The 26,277-nt window shown below is 41.5% G+C and overlaps 1 protein-coding gene across 1 annotated transcript; it reads left to right on the top strand.

Annotated features, from left to right (window-relative positions):
• On the top strand, window positions 1–26,277 carry OPN3 (opsin 3). The gene is made up of 4 exons (XM_075146533.1): window positions 1–352; window positions 18,411–18,730; window positions 19,838–20,089; window positions 23,599–26,277. The coding sequence occupies exons 1-4, from the start codon at window positions 1–3 to the stop codon at window positions 23,860–23,862; spliced, it is 1,188 nt and encodes a 395-aa protein (XP_075002634.1). The 3' UTR covers window positions 23,863–26,277.

Genomic DNA, 26,277 nt, shown 5'->3' with positions numbered 1-26,277 from the left:
ATGCACTCGGGGAACAGCACGGGCACGACGAGCCGCCCGGAGCCTGCGGTGGCGGAGCAGGAGGTGCCGGGCGAGCGGCCCCTTTTCAGCGCCGGCACCTACGAGCTGCTGGCGCTGCTCGTCGCCACCATCGGCATGCTGGGCTTGTGCAACAACTTGCTGGTGCTGGTGCTCTACTACAAGTTCAAGCGGCTCCGCACGCCCACCAACCTCTTCCTCGTCAACATCAGCCTCAGCGACCTGCTGGTGTCCGTCTTCGGCGTGAGCCTTACCTTCATGTCCTGCCTGAGGAGCCGCTGGGTGTGGGACGCCGCCGGCTGCGTCTGGGACGGCTTCAGCAACAGCCTCTTCGGTGGGTGACGGGGCCACGGTCGCCTCACGTCCCCTCCCTGTCCCGCTGGGTCCCTCCTCTCGGCTGCCCTCCCTCTCCTTGCCCGCTTTCCCCGGGGGTCCCGCGCCCTCTCCCCCCCTCCCCAACTGTCCCCAACAGTCACGTACTCCCGCCCCAACCGTCGCCTCCGCCCCTCCCTCAAGCGACCGCCGCGTCCCTCACAGCTTCGTCCCAGGAGTTTCTTCCCTTGATCAGCCCTTCATCCCTTTTCAGTTAGCGCCGCCCGGCCGCCCTCCCTCCCCGGCGGGGCGGTAGGAAGCGCTTTCCCTGCTGGGGGAGCCGGCGCCCGGCGGGCGGCCGAGAGGCGGTGCGGCGGGCGAGGAGCCGCCGCTGTGGCGGCTCGCAGGGGCTGGGGTTGGGGGTCCCCCTCCCTGCGGCGCCGCACGGCAGAGTTTTGGTGAGAAAGTCGATAGCGCTGAGGAAAACGATCCGGAGCAAACAGTAAATTCATCGGGAATCCGTTTCTCGGCCTCCCGCGCTTGCCGGTGTGACGGGGAACTGATGGGAAAAGACAGCAGCGTTGTTAAAAGGGGTCTCCGAGTTGACCGGGTGTTGCGCAGACTTCATGAGCGTAAAAGACTGTATATGAGGAAACGCTGCGATCTGTGGATAAGGAGCACGTACGACTCTGCTGGTAGGGTCAGCAGTGTCCCGCTCGGTGGAACCGGTGGGAAGCTGGCTGCGTCCCGTGGCAGCACTCCCTTGCCCCCAGGGGTGTGGCATCCCCGGTGCCCGGCCTTGTCTGTCTGTGGAGCTACCCAGCCTGTGGCAATGCCTTGAATTTCTTTATCCATAAGTGAAATTCAAGTACTATCTTTCAGTCGAAACAGTGTCACAGATGGTATTTGGGAAACCAATGATTCCCGTGAAATGGGGTTTTTAACACTGCAGAAAGAGTACTTCCGCTATTTCCATTTCTAAAATCTGTAGGTTCTAAAATCTGCTCTTTACTGTTTTCTTTCTTGAAATTCATACATAACCTTTACAGAAGTCTGCAAAAGAACAGACTGCGGTCCAGCTATGTATGTGCAGTCTGTTAAAAGAAATAGAACGTGTGTGCACTGAAAATTGACTTTAATAAAGCAAATCAAAATCTCTCATAAGCTTTGCAGCTTTCCTGCCTAAATCTTTGTTTCACATGGTGCTACAGTATGCCTTTGGTGGGCTGCTGGGACGAAGGTGCGTGGTTTCTCATGATGGATTTGACTGCTGCTGCGTAGTACAGCAAATATCTTGTGTCTTGGAAGCTGTGGTGGATGCAGGATGTAGTTAGACATTTGCGCAGGGTTTGGTGTTGGATGATTCTGTGGTGCACAGCTCTCAGACATTTGTTTCCTAGTGTTATCAGGGAAAGTAGTAACGAACCCAGCTAAAATAAGGCTGTCTATATCACTCAGCCAGTTCAAATACTTGAGAAACTCAAGTGTCTGTCAGCCAGGTTCTGCTAGGCAGCAGAACATTAAGCTTACACAGGACGAGTCAAGTACAGTTCTGTTCCTATCTTTATCCCTTATATATTATGCTTACTATCTTTGATGAAGGCATTTTGCATATAGGGTCAAAAAATAAGATGTGTAGTAGGAGTAATATAAAAACCAGACTATAATAATCTCTTACCATTTTTCAAAAATGGAACAAATAGAAACTATGAGAGATAAATTGGCAAGTAAAATGCTTGATCACACGTGATTTTTTTCACTCCTGGTTTTTTGAGGTGTGCTACATAATTTGTCACTATAAATGTATTCAGTGTTGATGCTTTCCTGCATCCCTTTATTTAATAAGATTGTTCCTAAGGAAATGTAGGCAAATTCATGGGCCTTATCTACAGAATGATTCAGCTATCGTCACTGGTTTGCAAAATTACATCTTCCTGTGCTTGGTCATATTATTTTCCTCTTCCATAGTGTGTTTCAGTGGGAAGAATTTTTTTTTTTAATGATGTATTAGAAAAGTGTGTGTTTGTGTGTAGTCTGTCATATGGAAGTAGAGAGTAAATGCACAACTTAATGTTCAGGAATATCTGGTGCCTAAATTTACTTTGTTCAGCTGTTATGTAAAGTAATAGAAAGTATTTAACTTGGCTATTATAATTTGACGCTAATCTAATAAAGTTATGTCTAATCTTAAGCTTTCCTTTTGTACATAGTATTGTTTTCATATTCTCAGCTGGAAATAGAAAGATTGTTCTCTTCTGTTTGTGAAGATAAGTGGTTCCCCACCTAACTGAGTAGGATAGCAGGGGCATGTCAATACTAAGGGGAAGAAAAAATTACGCCCTGCAGGTAGCATCGCACTTCATTTGCTATCTGGACTATTGCCACCATATCTTCTATTTTCATTTTGTAATAGGTCTATGAAGAGAGCTGTGATTTGAAGGTTTTTTGGTTTTGGTGTTGTTTTTTTTTTTTTTTCTTTTTTTTTCTTCTTTTCTGGTGGTGGTGAAGATACTGATTGAAGATTTCATTCAGAGTAACTAGATATTTATATTTATAAATACACTTCTCTTGTATATAAAAGCCCAAGTCAGCTGTTACCTTGGGGGGGGTGGTGGGGAAGGTAATGTAATGAAGTCTTGTATTATCTAGCTGTGATTCTTAAAACGTAACACTTTCCTCCCCCCCTCCCCCCTTTTGTGAATAAAAAGTACGTTCATTGATCAGAAGACATACAAAATTGGCAGCTTTTAAAAGTGAGATCCTCATTAATTAAGCAGACTAGTTACAGCTTTGGAGTTTTCAATTGCTCCGTAAACCAGAGTGACCTAATAAAGACATTTCTAGAATAAAGTGGCGGTAGTTCTGATACCATGGATATGGAGTCTATTAAATCATAACAGATACTGTGAGGTTACTTTTACTGCTGTGAGTATTTGCTGGGATCGGACCCAGTCCAGCTCATTTTACATTAGACGACCAAAACCTGTTTGTTTACAGCTATGCAACTACATTCTTGAGTATGAACTTGGACATTGCTATGCGAGTCTTCTGCACCAGCCCTTCAGGTCCAAAGGCTGTTCAATCTTAAGTTCAAATAAGAGAATCCTTTTGTAATTTTTTTTCTTGGAAGAACAGCCTCTAAGCCCCAATACTCAGTGTGAGCTGTCTTCCGCATTTGTTGATCTATGAGAGGTTCCCCTGACAGTAAACAAGTTTGGGACACATGATTAAAGCTGCTTTTTTTTAAAAAAATACGATTTTCACTTTGAATTCAGAGTTAATTCTCAACAACTTTTGAAAATCAGATTCTTTCAAATTACTGTAGTTAAGAATCACTTTGAAAATCACGATTGTGCAGCTTTATTTTAAATTGTCACATGTGTTGTTATGAGGTTTTTGCTCATACTGTGTTGAAAGCCACGATCAAGGTATTTCTGTTTTCCTCTTAAGAATGTCAATATGATTAAATACATAGTGGATTGTGTGCTTAAAATAAACCAGTAGCATCTGTATTTTCAGAAGTCTTTGTTATTTAATGATGACAACTCCCCCTTTGCCCCAAACAAGAAGAGCCCTCTCTACGCTTCACCTAGGAATTTTGGGTTGGAGAATCTGAAAATTTTCTGTGTAAAAGTGCTTCTCACTTTATCAGCCAGTCTAGCAGTTTGGAAGCATGTGAGATCTAGAACTTAGACACTGTAAGCAGACTTCCATGTTCTGAAAGCTTTCGGTTGAGAAGGTGGCAACAGAATTATAGATCATCTGTCTAGGGATAAATAGCTATTTTTTGTGTTCCTTGCATTGTCTATTTTTGCATTATCGTAACTCTATCATTAGGCAAGCCCATGTAGTAATATCTGTTTCTTGCGTTGCATTGTACAGCTCAGGGCTTGCTGTTTGTGCTACTGCTGGCTATTTTTCTGGGACTTGAAAGCTTTTCATTGAGCCTTTAGCACGTGCAGAGATCTGCTTGCTAGAGTGCAAAACTGATCATTTTGACTGCTGAACATCTGTCTCTGTCACACAAGTAATAATTCCAATTTTCTTTTACTCATTAGATTCTGAAGTCAAGATACAGCTTAGGTACATACGTCTTCACATGAGGCCATAAAAGAGCTTCTCTTTGCCATCACAAAGCCATTCTTAGCACTCCATATACTAGTGTGTGGAAAATGACATAGATTGGATGACTAACTGACAAGCCTTAGTCTAAGCTTCGATGACGTGGTTGTCCGCCTTAGAGAGTAATCCCCATTTAATTTAGTTATACTGAGTTCCAGTGTTTATTTTTTAGCAGGTGGTGTATCCTGATGAAATATGATAGCTACTTCAATTAAGTGATTTATTTAAACCGTGAGGGTCACCTTTCGATGGAGGTGTGCAGTCAACTCTATGCTGGACCCACTGAGCCTGCCACTCTCTCCTTATGTAAAAGTTTGTAACTCTTTCCCTGTTGGTAGTCAACCAAGCTGCAAGTAGTAGAGATCTGCGTAATCCCTTTATCCGATTTAGTAATACAGCTCATACCTGGGAGGTTTACTGTCTATCACTGAGAGCATAGGTTTTTGGGCATAATTGCTAGAGAAGACACCTGGCAGCTAAACATACTCAAATGTCTGCATTAACAGACATGGATACCCTCTTACCTGAAGCAAGAATTTGTTTAATTGTGGAATACAGGCTCAGGCCATAATAATTTGTATGTGCATCTGCTGGCTTTTCACAGATAAACAAGACTTCTTAAAATGACAGTGACTGCTGCAGAACTTTATGTGCATAAGAGAAGTTTGTATCCTGCACATCCACAGGGAGTGGATGTCTGCTTTAATGCCTTCTGTATATGGGAGTAGGCCCTGAGGGTTCAGAAGTAAGCTAGTCTGATCATGTGGAACATACGTACCTCTCAAGCATAAATCACTTCAGCTACAAGTAATGGCAACTAAACCATCTGCCAGTAGTGGTGGTCTAACCGTTTCTGATATGTTTAATTGAGCAAGGGAAGAAAGGAGTGGAAGCACTGATTGATGACAGGAATGATCTTGAGGAAAAGGAACCAAAATCATGTACCTGAGGCAGTCTCTTGACACAAGATTGCATAGTAAGGGTGTACTCTGGGGTAGGCTTTATATTATTAAAACTTAACTTTTGTGATTGAAAGGCTAGCATTACTAAAGTGTGATTAGAGACCTCTGTCTTTTAGAATCATAGAATCATACAGGTTGGAAAAGACCTCTAAGATCATCGTGTCCAACCGACAACCCAACACACCATGTCCACTAAACCATGTCCCTAAGGGCCTCATCTACACGTCTTTTAAATACTTCCAGGGATGGTGACTCTACCACTTCCCTTGGCAGCCTGTTCCAAGGCCTGACCACTCTTTCAGTATTTCTCCTAATGTTCAATCTAAACCTCCCTTGGCGCAACTTGAGGCCATTTCTTCTCGTCCTATCGCTAGTTACTTGGGAGAAGAGACCAACCCCCACCTCACTACAGCCTCCTTTCAAGTAGTTGTAGAGCGCGATGAGGTCTCCCCTCAGCCTCCTCTTCTCCAGGCTAAACAACCCCAGTTCCCTCAGCCGCTCCTCATAAGACTTATGCTCCAGGCCCTTCACCAGCTTCGTTGCCCTCCTCTGGACACGCTCCAGCACCTCCATGTCCTTCTTGTAGTGAGGGGCCCAAAACTGAACACAGTATTCGAGGTGCGGCCTCACCAGTGCCGAGTACAGGGGCACAATCACCTCCCTACTCCTGCTGGCCGCACTATTCCTTATACAGGCCAGGATGCCGTTGGCCTTCTTGGCCACCTGGGCACACTGCCGGCTCATGTTCAGCCAGCTGTCAATCAGCACCCCCAGGTCCTTTTCCTCTGGGCAGCTTTCCAACTCTTCCCCAAGCCTGTAGCGTTGCCTGGGGTTGTTGTGGCCAAAGTGCAGGACCCGGCACTTGGCCTTGTTGAACCTCATACAGTTGGCCTCGGCCCATCGATCCAGCCTGTCCAGGTCCCTCTGCAGAGCCTTCCTACCCTCCAGCAGATCAACACTCCCGCCCAGCTTGGTGTCGTCTGCAAACTTACTGAGGGAGCACTCGATCCCCTCGTCCAGATCATTGATAAAGATATTGAACAGCACCGGCCCCAGTACTGAGCCCTGGGGAACACCGCTCGTAACCGGCCGCCAACTGGATTTAACTCTGTTGACCACAACTCTCTGGGCTCGGCCGTCCAGCCATCTTTTTACCCAGCGAAGAGTGCACCTGTCTAGGCCATGAGCCGCCAGCTTCTCTAGGAGAATGCTGTGGGAGACAGTGTCAAAGGCTTTACTGAAGTCCAGGTAGACCACATCCACAGCCTTTCCCTCATTCACTAGGCAGGTCACCTGGTCATAGAAGGAGATCAGGTTGGTCAAGCAACCCCTGCCTTTCATGAACCCGTGCTGGCTGGGCCTGATCCCCTGGTTGTCCCGGACATGGCTCGTGAGCGCCCTCAAAACCAACCGCTCCATGATCTTCCCCGGCACCGAGGTCAGGCTGACCGGCCTGTAGTTCCCCTGATCCTCCTTCCGGCCCTTCTTATAGATCGGCGTCACATTGGCGAGCCTCCAGTCGTCCGGGACCTCCCCAGTTAACCAGGACTGCTGGTAAATGATGGAGAGCGGCTCGGCAAGCTCTTCCGCCAGCTCCCTCAGTACCCTCGGGTGGATCCCATCCGGCCCCATAGACTTGTGAACGTCCAGGTGGCGTAGCAGGTCATTAACTTCTTCCTCTTGAATTATGGGGGGGTTATCCTGCTCACCGTTCCTGTCTTCCAGCTCAGGGGGCTGAGTACCCTGAGGGTAACTGCTCTGACTACTAAAGACTGAGGCAAAGTAGGCGTTGAGTACCTCAGCCTTTTCCTCATCCTTGGTGGCAACGTACCCCCCTGCATCCAATAGAGGATGGAGATTCTCCTTGGCTCTCCTTTTGTCATTAATATACTTATAAAAGCATTTTTTGTTGTCTCTCACGACAGTAGCCAGGTTGAGTTCTAGCCGGGCTTTTGCCTTTCTAATTTCCTCTCTGCACGACCTAACGAGATCCCTGTACTCTTCTTGAGTTGCCTGCCCCTTCTTCCACAAGTGATAAACTCTCCTTTTTTTCCTGAGTCCCAGCCAGAGCTCCCCGTTCAGCCAGGCCGGTCGCCTTCCCCGCCTGTTCTTCTTGCGGCACATGTGGACAGCCCGCCCCTGCGCCTTTAAGACTTCCTTCTTGAAGAACGTCCAGCCTTCCTGGACCTCTTTGCCCTTCAGGACTGTCTCCCAAGGGACCCTCTCGACCAGTGACCTGAGCAGGCCAAAGTCTGCCCTCCGGAAGTCCATGGTAGCGGTTTTGCTGGTCCCCCTCCTTACTTCACCAAGTATCGAGAATTCTACCATTTCATGGTCGCTAAGCCCAAGCCGGCCTCCGACCACCACATCTCCCACCAGTCCTTCTCTGTTTGTGAACAGCAGGTCAAGCGAGGCACCTCCCCTAGTGGGCTCGCTTACCAGTTGCGTCAGGAAGTTATCCTCCACACACTCCAGGAACCTCCTCGACTGTTTCCTCTCTGCCGTGTGGTATTTCCAGCAGAAGTCCGGAAAGTTGAAGTCCCCCACGAGAACAAGGGCTAGCGACTGGGAGACTTCTGCGAGCCTCTGGTAGAATATTTCGTCTGTCTCCTCGTCCTGGCTAGGTGGTCTATAACAGACTCCCAGCAGGATATCTGCCTTGTTGGCCTTCCCCCTCATCCTTACCCACAAGCACTCGACCTCGTCATCACTACCATCGAGCTCTAGACAGTCGAAGCACTCCCTAACATACAGGGCTACCCCACCGCCTCTCCTTCCTCGCCTGTCCCTTCTGAAGAGCTCATAGCCATCCATTGCAGCACTCCAATCGTGAGACTCATCCCACCACGTTTCCGTGATGGCGACTAAGTCATAGCTACCCCGCTGCACAATGGCTTCCAGCTCCTCCTGTTTGCCGCCCATGCTGCGTGCATTGGTGTAGATGCACTTGAGCTGGGCTGCCGATTTCTCCCCCGACATTGGCGTGCCGCCCCTAGGCTCTTCTCTAGTGAGCCTGGTTTTATCCCCTTCCCCCTTTGAAACTAGTTTAAAGCCCTCTCGATGAGCCCCGCCAACTCATACACGAGAATCCTTTTCCCCCTGTGAGACAGCTGAACTCCGTCCATCGCCAGCAGGCCCGGTGCCGTGTAAACCTCCCCGTGGTCAAAGAAGCCAAAATTCTGCCGATGGCACCAGCCCCTGAGCCACGTGTTGATCTGATGAGTTTTCCTGTTCCTTTCAGTGTTCCGCCCTGCCACTAAAGGGATCGAGGAAGATTATTTATAACCGTAAGGGTAAAAAAACACTGCCAGCTTTTAATGTCAAATTAATTGAAAGTATTATGACCCTTCTGGACAAGTCACCATTGGTATACAGCAGCTAGATTTTGATGAGCTACCAAGTAAATGTTGAGATCCAGCTGCATATTCCCTTCCAGTAGTGTGAACTGGAGGATGGGAAAACTTGTAAGGATTTTTACAGACTGTACTTTCCTGTGAAAAGTTGCAGAGTGTACAACTGAGGGAGAATCTGTTGCTGAGAAGGAAAGGATACAATTATGAAAGGTTATTTTATTTATTTGTTTTAATGCAAGCTGATTCACCCCTCCCCCCCTAATACTGAAGTAAAGATTAATTGCCAGAGATTGTCCTGTGGACCTGACTTCAGTTACAGGTCCTGTAACGTGTATGCATATTTTATATATACCGGTTACATGCACTGATTTAGTATCACTAAAAGCATTTTCTGTGCTTACTTGGCAGACAGTTTTAGGATCTTCTGTTACGGACAGCTGGAGACTCAATCAGCATGCTTTCAGCTTTAGCAATTTTTTTTTTTTAAGTGAATTAATCACTTGCAGGATTGAACATGGAAGAGGTGATTAATTCCACTGTAGTTTTATAGGGGAGGTGATATAAAATGTACTTGAAGTCTGTTGTGTCTATGAGAAGTGATTATCATCTACCTAGATTTGACTGCAGTTGCTAAAATTTATTGAAAAATTAGAAGTGATACATAGCTGTCACCTAAACCATATTATAACACCTAATTGATGAATTCAAATAGATCAGTTATATATTAAGTAACACAAAACTACAGAGTGCAGTAGCACCTTATATTGCCATAGACAAGAAGTTGCTTCTACTCAATTGCTGCTGTTTAGCTTTTCAAATGTGAAGGAGGTGAGGAGGGATTGCAGAAGAGTGGTTTTCCCCTCTGATTAGGTATGCAAAATAGTAATTCAGCACTTGGATATAGGTCAAGGATAAATTGATATGGAAAATATCAATTAGACAGAAATCTTGATCTGTCTCAAAGTTGAATCTCATTTGCTGCACTATGCTGTAGTTGCTCTGTAGAGATGCTCAGTCTTCAGGAATGCGTATCTGATACCCTCTCTGTCCAAATTACAAGCCATGTTTGGGGGCAGGGGGGGAGCAATATGGCCAGCAATGCGAATAGGTTTTATATTACATGGAGAGGGCTGAAGTAATTGTGGTTGTTAGAACTAGTTGAAACTAACACTTCTGTTCTGAGGGGCGCTGCATTATTTTGTTCTAATTAGGGATTATAAAGTCAGCATGCACACATTGTATGGGACAATACAATGCAGATGTGGTTTGCACTCTTCTCCCTGATCATCGATACTGCAGCTTGAAGTATTTGATGATGTATCAAGACTAATATGAGTCCTGGAAAAACCCAGAGTACAGAAAAAATAGAATATCACATGAGACATAATCAAACCTACACCAAATGCAGTATTTCACTAGGAAAATAATAAGGAGAGAGGCAAAAATGAGAATTTTATTTAAAAAAAAAAAAAACAACAAGAAATAGCTTCTATTTCCTCTCTGATTCTGAGTGGCTGGGTACTGGAGAAGAGCTGCAACATAGAAATTGCATGATACTGGCTTAAACAAGAAGGCACTTTTGCTGCATTTGACCTATGCATTTTAAATGAGATGGACCCCATTCATGCTAGGGTAATTGCCCAGATTTAAACTGGAGCTAAAACTAGCACCTGTAGTTCCTAAACACAAACAGTGTTTATAATCAGTACTTATGGGTAGGAGTATTCTCTGAGATGAAAATCTATAGATCAGACAAGCATTTTTTGTAAACACTGAACAGTTAAGTCTTTCAGAAAGAGTGACTGAGTCTTCAGGAAGACTGATTTGCTAGTAGAATAAATCAACCCTCAGAACTGGGCCCTAGTCTTGAATCAAAATACATAAATCTCAAGTATCTCAAGAAGCTTTAAGCATAACAAAATTTGTTTCAGGTAAAAACTAAAAATTGTTTTGAAATGCATATTTTTGCTAAGAGAGTCAAAGAAATGAATTCCCTATTTGCTTCTCCCTTGCTTGAAGAAAAGTACAGATTCTCATTTCAGGGGCTAATATCCAAACAATAACCATAATGGCTTTCTGTACAGACTTCTTTTTTTTAATCAGCACATATTTCATCATATTAAAACATGCAGCTCACTCAGAATGAAATCTAAATAATTTCTAGAAAAGCTGCTTGGGGGGTGTGGAGGAAGTAAAATTCAGCGCGTTCCTTGGTGCTAGGCCACAAAAACTGATTTATACATGGAAAATGAATGGAGCCATCCACATGCATAAATCACATATGAGGTGGTTGGAAGCAGTGCAAGAACATGGATGATGCGGATATGTAGTGGGCTAAAAGGGTGAGGTTCTTCCAGGTGAGAACTGCCACCAAAGCATATGGCATTATGCAAAGCACTGCATTTCTGTCGGGACAGCACAAGAAGCCTTGCATCTGTGTGCTCTTGGCAAATCTCTGCCAAGATTTGGCTTAAATCAAGTAACACCATTATGGTCTGTGGTTACAATGGACATTTTAACCTGCTGTTTTCCTGCCAACCAAAAGTGATCCAAAATCAATGTATTTTGATTGGTGGGAATGAGAGGGAGAAGATGGAGTCCTCTGTAGCTTAAAATTGCTTGAAACCAAAGATTCATGATTGCTTCATAGGGGCTGTAATAGACAAATTTATTGAAAGAACTGGCACCAGGAGGAGGCATGTAGAAGTAGTGACAGATATCTCAATCAACATATGTATTAGATGCTTCAAATGTCATTATCCTTGGACAAATGGGCTGTATTCTCACTTCCTTAGTGGTAGCTGTGAATTGAGATCCTTTGTGGTCATAGACTTGCCTTTCATTTTGATTTCTGAGCATGCAAAGGAGAAAATAAGTAGTTGTACTTGCTACTGCCATGTATTCCCATCCTTTCCCACTAAAATGTGTGATATGAAAGAAGGTGTTCATAGGCAGCAGGATTGAAAAAGAAATAGTGAAAATGGAGGAATATAGAGGACAAGCCAGGCTTAGGTAAGTGGGGAGATATGACAGGGATGGCTCTGAAAACAGACTTCAGAGAAGTCTTTCTCTTTGAGAAAGTGACAAATGTTCTACTTACGTGAGATTTTTTTTGCACGCGTGTGTGTATGTCTACTCTAGGTAACGCTATGTGTAGGGTTTCTGTCTTTTCCTGACATGTCGGCTAAAAATTTTGGGAGTCAGCTCCTGCTGCCCCACAACGGTATGGCACCACGCAGAAAGTGCCAGCTCAGTGCTATGGGGGAATTGTGGCATCAGGCCAGACATGTTACATACCTGAAGGATATTCCATCTGCTTAACGTTAAGGACCCAGGACCTAGCATTGCAAAGAGATGATCCATACTAGAGTGTCACATATGCAAGAGAATCTGTGAAGTCTGCTGACTTAGCCAGCATAAAGCTGAATATCAGATGTATGCAACCATTCATTATGAGATAACATTGAGGACAACACACAACCACCACCTTCCCCCTCCTTCCCTGCCTCCCTCAACTTCACAGGATACGGAGTCTCATAAATTGCTTCATTTCATAGCATGATACCATCAATACTAGCAATAGTTACCACAGTGTCGCAGGTACATGCTTACCAGCCTCTGTGCTTTATTTAGCATATGAGTAGTTAAAGAACATTTACACCTGTTCTTTAGTGTTAAAAGTTCTGGGATTGTTTTGAAGCCTGACATCACAGCTAGAGTCAACATAGAGAAATCAATGTTAAGAATTAATCCATACTGGGAAAAAAAAAAAATCTGTATTTAGCTGCATGAAATCCATAACAAGGTTATGTTTTTCCCTCTTGTAAGTAAGTTGTTTTCAACACTTGTCTGTAGTGTAGAAATCCAGTTGCTAATACAAACTAAAGCCTTTTTTTACTTCTGTTTTAACCTGAATTAGCTAACTGAGTTTAGCATCATGAATTTATCATTTTTTACAGTAGAAACAAATTTTCAAGTTTCTTTGCAATTTTTGTTCTGAATATGCAACTATGACTGGAAGTAGAGAAAATAATACCATACCACTACTGCTCAAATTTGCCTAGAAGTTCAATGGGTAGACAGAAGTCTATAACAAGTAAGACCATTTTCTCCTCTAATTTAAAAATGAATCTGTCATCCAAACTAAATTAAGATCTTTATGGAGGCTTGTATAGTGTTTGAAAATGAAGGTAGCTACAGGTGTATGTTATCCATAATTGTGTTTTAAATATAGGTTATGCCAAGAAGGCTTAATGACCACAGAAAAAGCAGAGAATCTTTAATGCCCAGCATAGATATCCCATCAGCTCCACCAGATAGACTGTTAAGAGGTGGTTCAACCAGTTCAGCATCATATTTCAGATGTACGTCTTATCGAGATGAATTTAATAGGTTTATCTGAACCACAAATAACCAGTGCTTTTCATTGCTTTGTACACAATCCTGCATTTAAGCCACTTAACTGTGGTCATCTAACCATTCCCTCCATCCTTTCTGATATAAGGATTTAGTGGTAATATTGTGTAAAGGTACGGAACTCAAAAGGAAATGTAACTCTTTCATTTGTTAATCATAACCAAGAGCTGTAAAGTTCTAGCAGTTCTCTCTAGGATGTCACAACTGCTGCTTGAAACCATCCCTTGACATCAGAGCTAATCTCCAACAGAATTAAATTCACCTACCAAAAATGCGTAAATTCTCCCTTCCCCACTTCTCATTTAATTATAACTTCCTCATTTGAGAAGAAGTTTTCCTTGGGATTAGTGCAGGGAGGTACAGGTAATTACCCAAATAAGATATAAGTAACTCATTAAATTTTTTTTTTTTTGTCTTTTGTAGAAATTTGGTTGGAACTAGACAGTGCTATTAGCATATGGAAGAAACTGCAGACTGTCAAAATACATGTTGCACACTGTGGCACGTTGAGTTTGAACGGACTCTTTCAAGATTTTTGCTACTATGAGTGTTAGTTGTTCGTATCATTAAGTGTGGAGGTGGCAGGCATATTCCAGCTCTCGCTACTTAAAGTTGTATGAGGCCCTTGGGCATTTTCTGGTTTTATGGCTTTGCAGCTTCATAATGGAGTTTGTGGCCACAAAGTGCGCACACAGAATAGCTGAAATTCCCAATAGTTGGGAAACTCAAATAACATACAAGGTTTCCAGTTGTTGCTGTGGATCATTCACAGATATGAAAGTCAGTTCATACTTTAACGGTCTATCCATGAGGCTGTTCTAGTTATACGAGCTAATCTGTGCTGCTTCTTTCTTGAAGTTTTTGTTAGAAATATCAAATGTGCTTTGGTTGCATATTGATACAGAATGGAAAAGATGCATAATGGGAGAAAATTCAAATTGTTTTCTGTTCTAATCTTGCCCTTGCCTGTACTGAAGTCCTATTAAAAAAGCAAGGACCCCTCCCCGCCCCCCAGTACAAAACTGGACCTTATGCTCCACTGACTTTTAGTGGAACATAAGCTCCTAAGTAATTTTGACAGTTTTGAAGATCTACTTATTGAGAATTTTTTTATTCTTTAGGGTTAGGAATAAAAGAAATAGTTGGAACTTTCACAAGCTGGAAAACTGTTGCCAAGAATTACAGTCATTATTTCCATCAAAAGCAAGAGCTCCCCAGTTTGTGGTGTAACTGAGTTGTGCAGCTGCTTGTATTTTGAGGGCTTAAACAACTTGTGGTAATAACATTTGAAACCTTGAAATCACAAGTTTAACCTTCAAATTACACAGACTTTACACAGTAAAGTCAAAATAATTTTTATCGTGTACAGATTTTTGCAAGATTTATTTCTTTTTTCATAAAGGCATCAAATCTTATAGTACATTAATAAAGATATTAATGTCAAGTACATGGGAACAGTTCTAAAAAAGAACTACTAGATTCTTGTGGAGTAATGACTCAATTTAAGTCATGAGAGTTACTCTATAGAATTTCTATATTAAAAAGATGGACAATCAAATTTACAGCTCTAACAAAGTTATTTGCATTCTATGGGAGTATAGTAATATTTCATACACTTTTTTTTTTTATACTTTTTTATAACATTAAAGGAGGGGAGAGCAAAAAAAGCAGTGCAATCTTGGAGAGCTTCCTGTGAGTTAAATTGCTTCTGAAGTGCTGATGGCACTACCCAGAAGTTGTTCCTCTGGCTATTTCTGTTCCACTCGGCAGTGTCCGAATGCTGAGAGATGCTGTCTGTAGCTCAGTTCAGCTCATTCAGTAAAAGTAGTTTATTGGTAATCCCTCATCTGAGAGTTAAAAGGTGCTTATCTGCCCATTTAAAAATGTGTTTACTTAGATGTGATGCACACTCGCAAGGTAGCTTCTACCCGTTGAACACACTGAAACTTTATTTTCTTATGAATTCCTCTGTCATGTAGTCCACTGTATAAGTAACAAGAACAACAAAACCCAAATGGCTCTTAAACAGCATTATTTACAGCACTCTCCACCAGAATTAATGTGTTTTTTCCCCTGGTTACGGACTTTGTTTCTAATATACATTTTAAAACTTATCTCCTTAGGACAGATCTCAGTATTCCTGTTCTTACAGGTATTTCTGCATGTCATCTACCAAAAATTCACAGGCAGCCATAGCTCCACAGCACGAGGGGCTTTTTTGGACAAAATTCCCTACATTTTGTCTTATCCTGCAAGGACATTTTGTTTCAAATTTCTATTTTTATGGTTAACTACTTCAACCTCTGCTCTTACAGCTATGACCTTGTTACAGTAGGGATCCTGCATCAGAGAGGAATTTACTGTAACATGCTGTGACCTGCATTTCTTGCCTCATGCCTACATGCTACCAGACGCTTCCTGAATGAGCAGGGATTTGCATTTCAGTACATACTGTCCAATGGGGTAACCAAGCTCCCTTTTGCAGTTTGGGTAGAAAACTCAAGTATCCATTTAAAGAGCACTGGTTTCAGACTGAAAGGGGCTTGAGCTAAAACTGTTCAAAGATCTATGTAAGTACAAAGTTTTAGAGATACTGAGCTTCTAATGACTTCCTTGAAAATGTCAAGGGCTCAGTAAGTTACTGCTTCTGAACACCTGTACTTTCAATCAAGCGTGTGTGCTTTTGATTACTTTGTCATGGCCAGAATTCAGTACTCATGTATAAAAACTGATGGGAAATACTAAGAGTAGACAGGGTCATTAGTCGTTGAATACCATTATAGGTACCTTGTTTATCCACCTGGTTTCGCTGAGTTTCTAGTGGGAGAGAAGGAAGGTGGTAAAGAGCAAGGGGTTAATTTAGGAATTTTGACTCATCCTAAGGAGCTGTTCTTTCTATCCACTGATCACAGACAAAGCCTCTGCGCTATATAAGCAAACTGAGCCTACAGTTGAGCGATGTGAATTTCCTCCATCAACATGTCTGTGGATGATTTTAATAACCATCAGGTAAACTTTAGTAATTCCTAGTCTTTGGGCACAGAGAAATGGGAGGTGACTTTCTTGCCTTTACCTTGTGTTCAGGAAGTAGACTGCATTTGATTGTATAAGGCATTTACCTCTGTAAGTGTAGAATACTACTTATATAATTCTGTAATTATTTTCCAATTCCTGCTAAGATCTGGCTTAGATCCACATTCTTCAATCTATTTTCAGCATGTTAGGTCCTTAAAAAGGGGCATCAATGACTTCTATCAACTTCATTTAAAAAAAAACCCCAACCAACCAAGCCTTAAGTGTTGTGGAAAACCTCTGGTCCACATTGGCTAGTCTAATTTCTCTTTCAAGCCATAGAAACAAAATTCCTGTAGCAATGACTTACACAAGAAGAAAACCCACAAAACTATACAAAACTAACTGTGAAAGCAGTCTCCCTTGCCTTCTGCATGTCCAGCAATATCTGCTTCTTTGTGATGAAGGTTTAAAGATAACACTGGCAAAAAAATGTATATATTTAAAAAAAAAAAAGTCCATTGTTTCATTTCAAAGAGAGCCATATCAAGAATGTGGCATGTTTTCCTTTAGAGTGGGAAATCCTTCCTGTTAATCAAGAAAGCTTTCTAAACTCGTCAACTGTAAAAAGGGATCCTCTAATAATTGCAGGATAAAGTAACTTTCTTACAGAGATCTTAAAGCATATCCTTCTGTGAGATACTCAGTTAATAATATGCTGGTTTTGCTGATCAATGCCTTGACACAGAGGCTATGTGTTTATCTAGATTTTGTTATTCTTAGTTGCCTTCCTAAAGTCCATATTGCTGGTGATTGAGTGTGCTATTATTAATTTGTCTTCCTTAAATGCTTATCCTTTTTTCAAAGTGAGATCAGATATCTGTGATATCCTTTGAAGGTTTCTGCTGGATATAATGGTTATTCTCTTTTTGGCAGTGAAATCTGCATGTTTAACCTTCTCACAGCTGTATAAATGCGTATTATGCCAAATATGAATGTGCTTGAAGAAATGAAATGCTGTGTGTATGCGTGACAAAATACCTGTGCTTCTTATTAGATAAAATGTACACAAATTTAGACACAGATATTTGTATAATTTCACAGAGTGCTATGAAATACACCCTTTTGTGTTGTTTAAGAGGCTGTGTATGTGAGCTTGACTGAATTGTAACAGATTTCAGGTGACTGACACATGCATGATGAGCAGATTGGGTCTTGATCATTAAATTTCACAGACCACTGAAACAGAAATCCTTATATTCAATAAAGACAGAATTGCCTTGACTTTTTCCTTTACTTCATTAAATTATAAAAGTGTCTGGATAGGGTAATGCTGAAAGCTGAAAATAGTCTGTGATTTCTGTCATAACATGTTAATAAGTATGTAGTGGGGTTGAGGTGGACAGAAAAGAAAGAGTACACAAATAATTAAAACGAAGACTATGATATTTTTATGATAGCAGCAAGATAGGAGAGGCCACTCAATATAACCCAATGTCTTCCAAATGGGACTCCTTCAGCAACATAACATTTTGCTTTCCTGGTTGTGCTTTGGAACACAAAGACTTACAGGAAGTCTTGAAAGAAGTTGGAATTCTCCTAGTAATTTTGTTCACATTAAAGGTGCATTTTATGCTTTCAGTTGTTGAAGGCTTTCTTTGACTTCAGTCTCAACTCTGAATTCCCTAGGTTTCTAACACATTTTGTTTTATCATTTTATATAGCAGCTTTTTCTTTAAAAAAAAAAACAAACAAACAAAAAAAATCCTCCAAAAAAACAAAAACAAAAAAACAAAACCAACAAACCCTAAGACACCCTCCCCCCAAAAAAACCAAAACCCAAAACAACCAAAAAACCCACAATTGCCAACAAAAAAAAACCCTTGTAGCACAATCTCTTGCTTATTGAAGTAACGTTTAGGAAAAAGTATTAGCTTGGTCTCTTTTTCTCTTGTCCTACTTCTGGCCATCATACATCATGGGTCAGATTCCAGCATCCTACGCTGAGTAGTTCTGAAGTTAGTGATACTGTTTGAGCTAGTAGTTAGTGAGTAGTGGGGTGTCACCCAAAAAGCTTATTGGTGTTAGGTTCATAATGTGAGCTAGCTAATTTTGAGTTAACTTGCTAGCAAAGGAAACATTTATCAAGAGGAATTCCATCCAATTTGCAATGTTTATGAATGATTTAATAGATTTTCTTTTCTTTTTCTTACAGGAATTGTTTCAATTGTGACTCTCACTGTTCTTGCCTATGAACGCTACATTCGAGTAGTCCACGCAAAAGTGATTGACTTCTCGTGGTCTTGGCGGGCTATCACGTACATCTGGCTCTATTCATTAGCCTGGACTGGAGCACCTCTTTTGGGCTGGAACAGATACACACTGGAAATTCATGGATTAGGTTGCTCAGTGGACTGGAAATCAAAAGACCCCAATGATACATCCTTTGTGCTCCTTTTTTTCCTTAGCTGTCTAGTAGCACCTGTTGGGATCATGGCCTATTGCTATGGCCATATTCTATATGCAGTAAGAATGGTAAGACTTCTCTTAATGTAATATTTTCAGTGAAAATTGCTGATGCTTTGTATTAAGCTTGGATCAGAGCCTAAATTTGCACTTTTGCTTCCTATTCAAACTTCTGAATGTTTAATGTTCATCCATTAGAAAGGACCACTAGAAAGGATGTAAGGTTGGAGGAGAACCAACCTAGAGCTACCAAGATCTATTTGTTGTGTAGTTTTACTGGGAGGCAGGTTAGGGAACTGCTTATGCTCACTAATCCGCATCAGATCCTCCTTGAAACAGGGGGAAAAGAAGACTCTCTCTGCAGTTCTTCTGATTAAGGATCTCCCTCTCTCCTCTTTGCAGCTCTTGAGAAGATAACCCTGTAAAACTCTTCCAAGTGGAGATTAAGCCCTGTTAAAATGGGTTGCCTTAATTCCATGTTAAGGCAACCCATTTTAATTCAGATCTCTAGTGTCAGAAAGTGTTAATGTTTCATATTCTGTGGGTAAGTAGTCTAGGCCCATTCAAGTTTGTGGTCAACAGTATTGGCACAACTGATCACTGTTACAGAGAACGCTCGTGTTCTCTTTTCCTCGTTTTATGATGCACTCACATGACACTGGGAACCTGCTGCCTAGTATTCTGCTTTAAATAGAGATTTCTTCATAATTTCAGGGTAACAAACTAAGTGGCAGAGTAGTACAGAGAAATCTATTCATGAAATTTTCTTCTCTCTAAAGATTGCTGATGAGACAAATCTACATGATTGTCTAACTAGTCAAAGGACCACTAAATGTGAACTGAATTTGCTTATGCCAGTGGGTGAGGGCAAGTTGGTTTTCTAAGATACTTATAAGTGCAGCATGTTCTGTTACATCACTGGATTATTTGTTTTCCAGTAGATTTGCTATTTGATTTCTCTTCGGATCATATTTTTACATTTAATATAAGCAGTAAAAGTCTGGGAAGCATGATGTAAACTTCCAGAAGAATTATGGTTCATGAGATAAGGTGTATAGTGTCTGTGCCTAAAATGAAATTGGCAAATTAGTTACTTATAAATAAATTTAGAACTATTCAGTTTCAAGTAAAACATAGAGATATTTTACTTTACCGTGTTATCTCTTTCTTCTGCAGCTTCGCTGTGTGGAAGATTTCCAGACTGTTCAAGTGATCAAACTTCTAAAATATGAAAAGAAGGTGGCTAAAATGTGTTTCTTAATGATCTCCACGTTCCTTATTTGTTGGATGCCCTATGCAGTGGTCTCCCTCCTGGTAACATATGGCTATAGCAACCTTGTAACTCCAACAGTAGCTATCATCCCATCTTTCTTTGCCAAGTCAAGCACTGCTTATAATCCAGTCATCTATATCTTCATGAGTAGAAAGGTAGGTACATTAAAGATTTTCTTATTTGAATAATTAGTAGCCTATGCCACAATTGTGGAGGTTAGATCTGATTTACTTTAAACTGTAAAGCCTAGATTTTTTTTTTAATTTGAACAGCTAGGATAAATGGTAAATATTTAGTAGAATTAAAATCCCTGATGGTGCTTAAAGTGCTACCCTATCAGAAACTGGATTTTAAATGTCTGAATTCACATATGAGCACTCACATGAAAGGGAGGGGAAGGAGTGTCAAAATTTAAGTGTCTAGTTATGACAATTTACCCATGGAATGGATTACAACTAGAAAACCTCATCTAAATCACTCCCTTACCACAACAGAACTCCATCAGACAAAATTCAAAATATCTGGTGTCTGTTTTTAGGAAGAAAAAACTTGCCTCTGACTTTTCCATTATGGCAACACAAGGATTGAACAACTCAGCATAGTGTTTGAAATAAGTATGCTCACAAAAAAACATGAGTGACAGCCTGTTTAGGATTTTAGACTGGGTTTTGCTAAGCAAATATGTCAGTAAGATGTTTCGATAATGTTAAAATACCAATTGTCCATACTGCAGTTTTCCTTACGCCTAGAAAAGTTTTAGGAACACACGTCCCTGATATGTTACTTCTCAGGAGCTCAACCATGAAAAACAAAGAACATTGCAAGCAAAACTAGGTATCTATTCAGTTGGCACTTAGAAGAATAATTTAAAAAAAAGACATCTTGAAATCTTGTTTAATCTCAAGTGGCAAAAAAAAGTTGTAATTTGTTGTGAATTCAAAAAGTTCTAAGTGTACAATACTAAAAAATTAAGTAGGAAAGTGAAACACTGTATTCTTAAAATGTTTCCATTAATTTTTTAAGTGAACATTTTACAAAATTTCACACATTGTCTTGGATCATTTCGGTCTTGATAAATTGGTGATTTTGGTGGAAAAATATTACACCAGTAACATTTCTCAGAGCTTTGTTGTATTCAAAGCCAGAATCTCAAGTGGATGACAGTGAAGTGTTTTTTGGAGATAAATTATATACTGTTAAGGAGACATGCTTACCTATGAGAAAAACAAGTTTTTATTGCTTTTTTTGTAGTCTTTATTATGAAAAGTAGACTGCTGATTTAATGGTAGCTAGCTCATTTCAGTGCTTTACAGAGCAAAGAGAGAATGGAATTATTTGGAGTTATCAGTGGCGTGTCAAATACGTGGAAACTAGGAAACTATACATCTTTCCGTAAATCATCAGTACTATGAAGATAACCACTGAATGCAGTTAAGCGGTGTTGGTGAATTTATTTAGACATTAGAATAGCTTCACTATAACCCTGAATATTAACTGAAAGTGTAACATGCATGTTGTCAACTTCTAAAACCAAGATTGTATACAGTTAAAGATACTTGGAGTTTAATAGAATCACTTCACAAAGGGTGAAGAAATATTAGTGATTGCCGGAAGGATTTCCCTGGGTTTTCATTACCTCATTATAGAGATGGAATTTTCTGTGATTTCCCACACTGGTTTGCAATTGCCAGGCAGTAGCCCGGGCCAGCCAGCAGTCCGTAGGGACGAGGCAGCCAAGTTAGTGGGTCCAATCAGCCAGATGGGCGGCCAGGCAAAGGCTGCAGCCCAGCTCAGGCCAGGACCGAGGGGAAGGGTGGGTTTAAATGCTGTTCTTGAGTGAAGGCAGGAGGCCCCCAACGTGGCATCTCACAGCTCTTCCCCCACAGCTCATTTCACAACAGGCTGATCCAAGGTTACACAGCTGCACGATACCAGAGCTGGCCTGCGTATGGGGAGCTAACAACAATCGTGTTCAAAAAGAGTATTTTTCAATGGAGTGATTTTCTTTTTTTTTTTTTTAAATACAGTGAGTATATAGAAGTTAATAAACTGAGTAGTTTAACCTGAAAAAGATTTTGTAGGTTCTGATACCCAGAAGCAAATCAAACTGGTACGAGGCACAATGCCAGTAAAGCCAGGATAAGAACAAATTAGTTGGACACGCTTATTGGAGGTGCATTGTGAAATGCTTCTCACTCACCTCTAATTCCAGATTAAGACCAAAATGATAATATTTTTGCTCATTTTCTGGGTTATTTTGCCCTCAGAAGGAATCCTAAAACCAGTTCTTCTCTATAATATCCTTCCTCTATCTGACCTGTTCTAACATGCTTGTCTTCTCACTTCCATTCTACTCAGAGGTACCACATTATCTCTGAAATCTTCAAGGCCTCCACATGACCATTCTCTTGTGTTTTCACATAGCATCAGATTACCTTTCTCTATCATCTTGTAACTTTGTAGGTCCCCTTCCCAATATGACCTGTTGCTTCCCCTGTGTCGGAGTAGGATTAATTTCCTACTAACAAAACCTTGTTCCAAACTGGCATGTCAGAGCTTCTTGTGTAGTATCTGGAAAAGCAAAGTCAGTGACCATGCAGGATAATACAGAATAATCCTGAATACAGCTAAATGGAAGTCTGTTGAGAAACATGTCCTACTCCCTTTTCAGAGAAAAGGTGGTTGTGTCCCCCCGGCCTTGTTTGTTGTTGTGGTTTTTTGTTTTGTTTTGTTTTTTAAGTCCTCTTCAGACATTCCAGGCATGCCTTGTTATGGTTTATTAAAAGAAGAGGAAGCTGCCCACTTATTTCTTGTAAAACCAGAGAATTTCTCCAAAGGATCATATCTGAGCGTTAGATGTGTGCAGACATGGAACTACTGAATGAGTGCATCCTTTAACCCCCATACCTGAATGCTTTGCTCGGTGAAGGGGAGACCATAATTGGAGCATTTAAAACAGCACTACTACTGGACTTGTCAGTCTGTATACTGATGTGAGCTTTCACTGAATATATTGCATTATTTAATCATAAGGTAGAACAGACTCCCTGTATCATAAATGGCTTCTAATTAGCTGAAAGACTTCTGTTCCTTCCATATTCAGTGGGAACGTTTTAGTTCTGTGTTACGAAGCTTTGAAATTTTATTTTATATCTGTGACATTCAATGCTTTTGTTAAAATTCCAGACCCTTGAGTTACTTAAAAGGAAGAAAACATCACTTTGTACCCCCTTCCTCCCCTTGTTCCTTCCCTCTGCATGCTCCTGTGAAGTGTTTCTGAGAATATTCTTCCCCTGCTATATCAAATGTGTGATTTTTTTTAATAGTCAAAGGTGGGAACAATACCTATTGCACACTTTGGAGCCTAGTCCTCTTGTTCTTTGCAGATTGTCGATTGTAGATCTTGCTGCTGGTGAAATATTAAATTGTATTTCAGTGCCCTCTAGTGGCTAGGTGATCCTATTCAGCTCTTCGGTGTAGGGAAAAAGGTACCCACTAAAAAGCCACAATGTTTGTTACAGCACTGAAACTAACTTGGTACAAGGTGGAGATATGCAGAAATCTCTTATTTTGAGTCATTTGCTATACTGCTGTCTTCCTGGATCGTACATGATAGTGAACGCTTAGGAAGTTGTAACTTCATTCTATTTATTCTTTTGTGCAGTTTCGACAATGCCTTTTGCAACTCCTGTGCTTTCGCCTGATGAGATTCCAGAGGACTGTAAAAGAGACACCAGCAACAGGGAATGACAAACCAATACGACCAATAGTTATGTCTCAGAAAGCAGGGGACAGGCCAAAGAAGAAGGTGACTTTCAGTTCTTCCTCTGTCATTTTTATTATCACCAGTGATGATACTCAGCAAATAGATGACAACAGTAAACACAATGGGACAAAAGTAAATGTCATCCAAGTAAAGCCACTATAGGGATGAGCTAAAGAGACATGAGAATGAAATGGACTTCAGCCAGTAGACTGTTTAGGTTGGAGACCGGTTTCAGTGGTGGTGTCTGTGGGCTGCCAAAGGAAACCACACTCTTAAGCTGTGAAATACTGAAGGGATTCTGCATCTGAAGCTCTGCACGCAGTTCAGTTTTGGTCTCAGTACTGAAATCTCTGCATCTGTGCCAAAATTGCTGATGGATGTCTTTACTCTGAGTTTTCTTAAAGCATATGGTAGGATTGCCATTCAGGCTGGAGGAATGCGCTGACAGAAATGTTACAAAGTTCAGCAAGGGCAAGTGCAAAGTCCTGCACTTGGGAAGGAAGAATGCTGCAGCGCAGCAGGCCAGGCCCTGGCTGCCTGGGACGCAGCTCTGCGGAAAAGGACATGGGGTCTTGTTGCTCAGTGAAGCGGGGCATTGAGCCTGCAGTGTGCCCTGGCAGCAAGGAAGGGCACCAGCATCCCAAGGCTATACTGACAGGATTGGAGCCCCTGAAGTGATTATGCCCTCAACTCAGCCCTTGTTAGACCACATCTAGATACTGCATCCAGTTTTGGGACCCCAATACAAGAAACACATCTGTAAACTGGAGTGAGTTCAGTGGAGTTCCCCAAGATTGTCAGGGGTTGGAGTATTTGGCCTGTGAAGAGAGGCTGGGGGAGCTGCACTTGACCAGCCTGGAGATGAGACATCTTCAGGGGAACCTAATAGCAGCCTTCCAATAGAGATGGGGAGGTTTTCAAGAAGATGGAGCCAGGCTCTTCAGGATGATGCATAGTGGAAGGATCAGAGATGACGAGCATGAACTGAAACAAGAGAGATTCGGATGGGATATAAGGAAAAGCTTTTTTTTACCCTGAGGACAGCCAAGCAGTGGAACAAGTCAGACTAGAGACTTCCTGAGGTTCCTACCAGCTTGAGTCATCCTGTGATCCCTGAACTACTAGCACTCCCAGCGCACAGAGTTACCAGGAAAGAGGGAGGAACATCTAAGCTGGCTGTGGTTTAGTTGGTCTGAATTGGCGCTCTGCAGGGCAGGGCATGGGAGAAGTGATGTTGACAATGACTGGGGCTATGGTTAAACCAGAAGCCACCAGAAAGCTGTCTCTGTGTACTCAGCAAGCCGTTCTCTCAGTGCTAGCTGGTGGGACTCCTGAGCTACACAGTCAAGAAAATCATGCAAATCAAAGCACCAATGAAAAAAGGTCAGTGAAAAGGGAGAATCGGATTTTTTTTTTTAGTTACAATACATACTTTATGCATCTTTATCTTGCATCCATTTATTCTGTACATGGACCAGGAGTGTCATCCTATATTAATCTTCAACCTGCTCTGGCACTTTGGTGAAAGTAATAGAGAAGAGCAGTGTAACTTCTGCCGAAGTTGCAGTGTGAGTAACGATTCTCCTATTTGGAGCTCAGGAGACAGAACAGATATTTTTATTTGTTTTCCCTCACCTTTGTAACTGTTGCTGGTACAAAATGGTGACAAAATTCTGCCCCAGACACGGCTGCCTGTCAGCATTGGATGAGTAAATTGGAGAACTAATTCTGAATTATGGCAGCTGATTCTTTACCACATCCATTGCACCAGTGTTATTTCTCTGCCTCAGTCTGCTAAATGGGCAGTGTGGATCTGCAACATGCAGCTTTTCCATCTCTGTGAAAGCTGTAAGAAAAGCAATTAAGAAACTATTTGCTTCCTCTGAGGACAAACCTTCCAAGAGGTATAAAGGGAACATGCTGAATAACTGTTGGCACCAGTAGCCATTGGTCCTGCAGTGAAGAATAAAACATAAAAATTGGATAGAAAAAAATAGGGTCTAAATGTAGAAGCTTTCAGCTAGTTCCTGGGAGCAGGGAGTGACCTTAACTGAGAACGAGTGACTGACTTTGTGCTTGTGCCTGTGCTTTTGAAGAGCGAAATCACTTACATGTGTACACCTCTAGAGCTTTAGCACTGGTAATCTGGCTCTGTGTCATGTTTAGAAGTGCATCCGGAGTCCACTCTGGTTTCTAGATTAAATAATATAATCTGAGAGAAAACAGATGATAAATATTTGTCTTTGTTTCTTTCATATTTGTTATTTTTGTTTTGCTACAAATGCATAGATTGTCTTAAAATGTCAAAGATCTGTCCTTACTAAAGCATGTTCATTGCAATGTCAAGAACTACGTTTTCAGCCAATGATCACTGCATCTATGCATATTTATATTTACAAAGGGAGAAAGATGTACATTAGCATTCCATGTAATAGTTCCATCCTTTTAACAAAATGGCTGGTATTTTAGTATTTTCTGTATATTGAGCCTTCAATGAGTGATTAAATGTACCTTATTTATATTAATGTGTTCTCAGTGAAATATTTTTTTTCCCCACTGAGAGGGAGATGGTTTGGT

Source organism: Calonectris borealis, chromosome 3 (genome assembly GCF_964195595.1).
Source record: "Calonectris borealis chromosome 3, bCalBor7.hap1.2, whole genome shotgun sequence".
NCBI classification, from domain to species: Eukaryota; Metazoa; Chordata; class Aves; order Procellariiformes; family Procellariidae; genus Calonectris; species Calonectris borealis.
This window is presented reverse-complemented; position numbering and strand designations above follow the sequence as displayed.

Excerpts from the sequence above, each read along its gene's own strand:
- OPN3 (XM_075146533.1), top strand. The coding sequence starts at position 1 with ATGCACTCGGGGAACAGCACGGGCACGACGAGCCGCCCGGAGCCTGCG. Across the intron at positions 353-18,410 it reads CTTCAGCAACAGCCTCTTCG|GAATTGTTTCAATTGTGACT; the intron begins GTGGGTGACGGG and ends TTTTTCTTACAG. Across the intron at positions 20,090-23,598 it reads ATATCTTCATGAGTAGAAAG|TTTCGACAATGCCTTTTGCA; the intron begins GTAGGTACATTA and ends TCTTTTGTGCAG.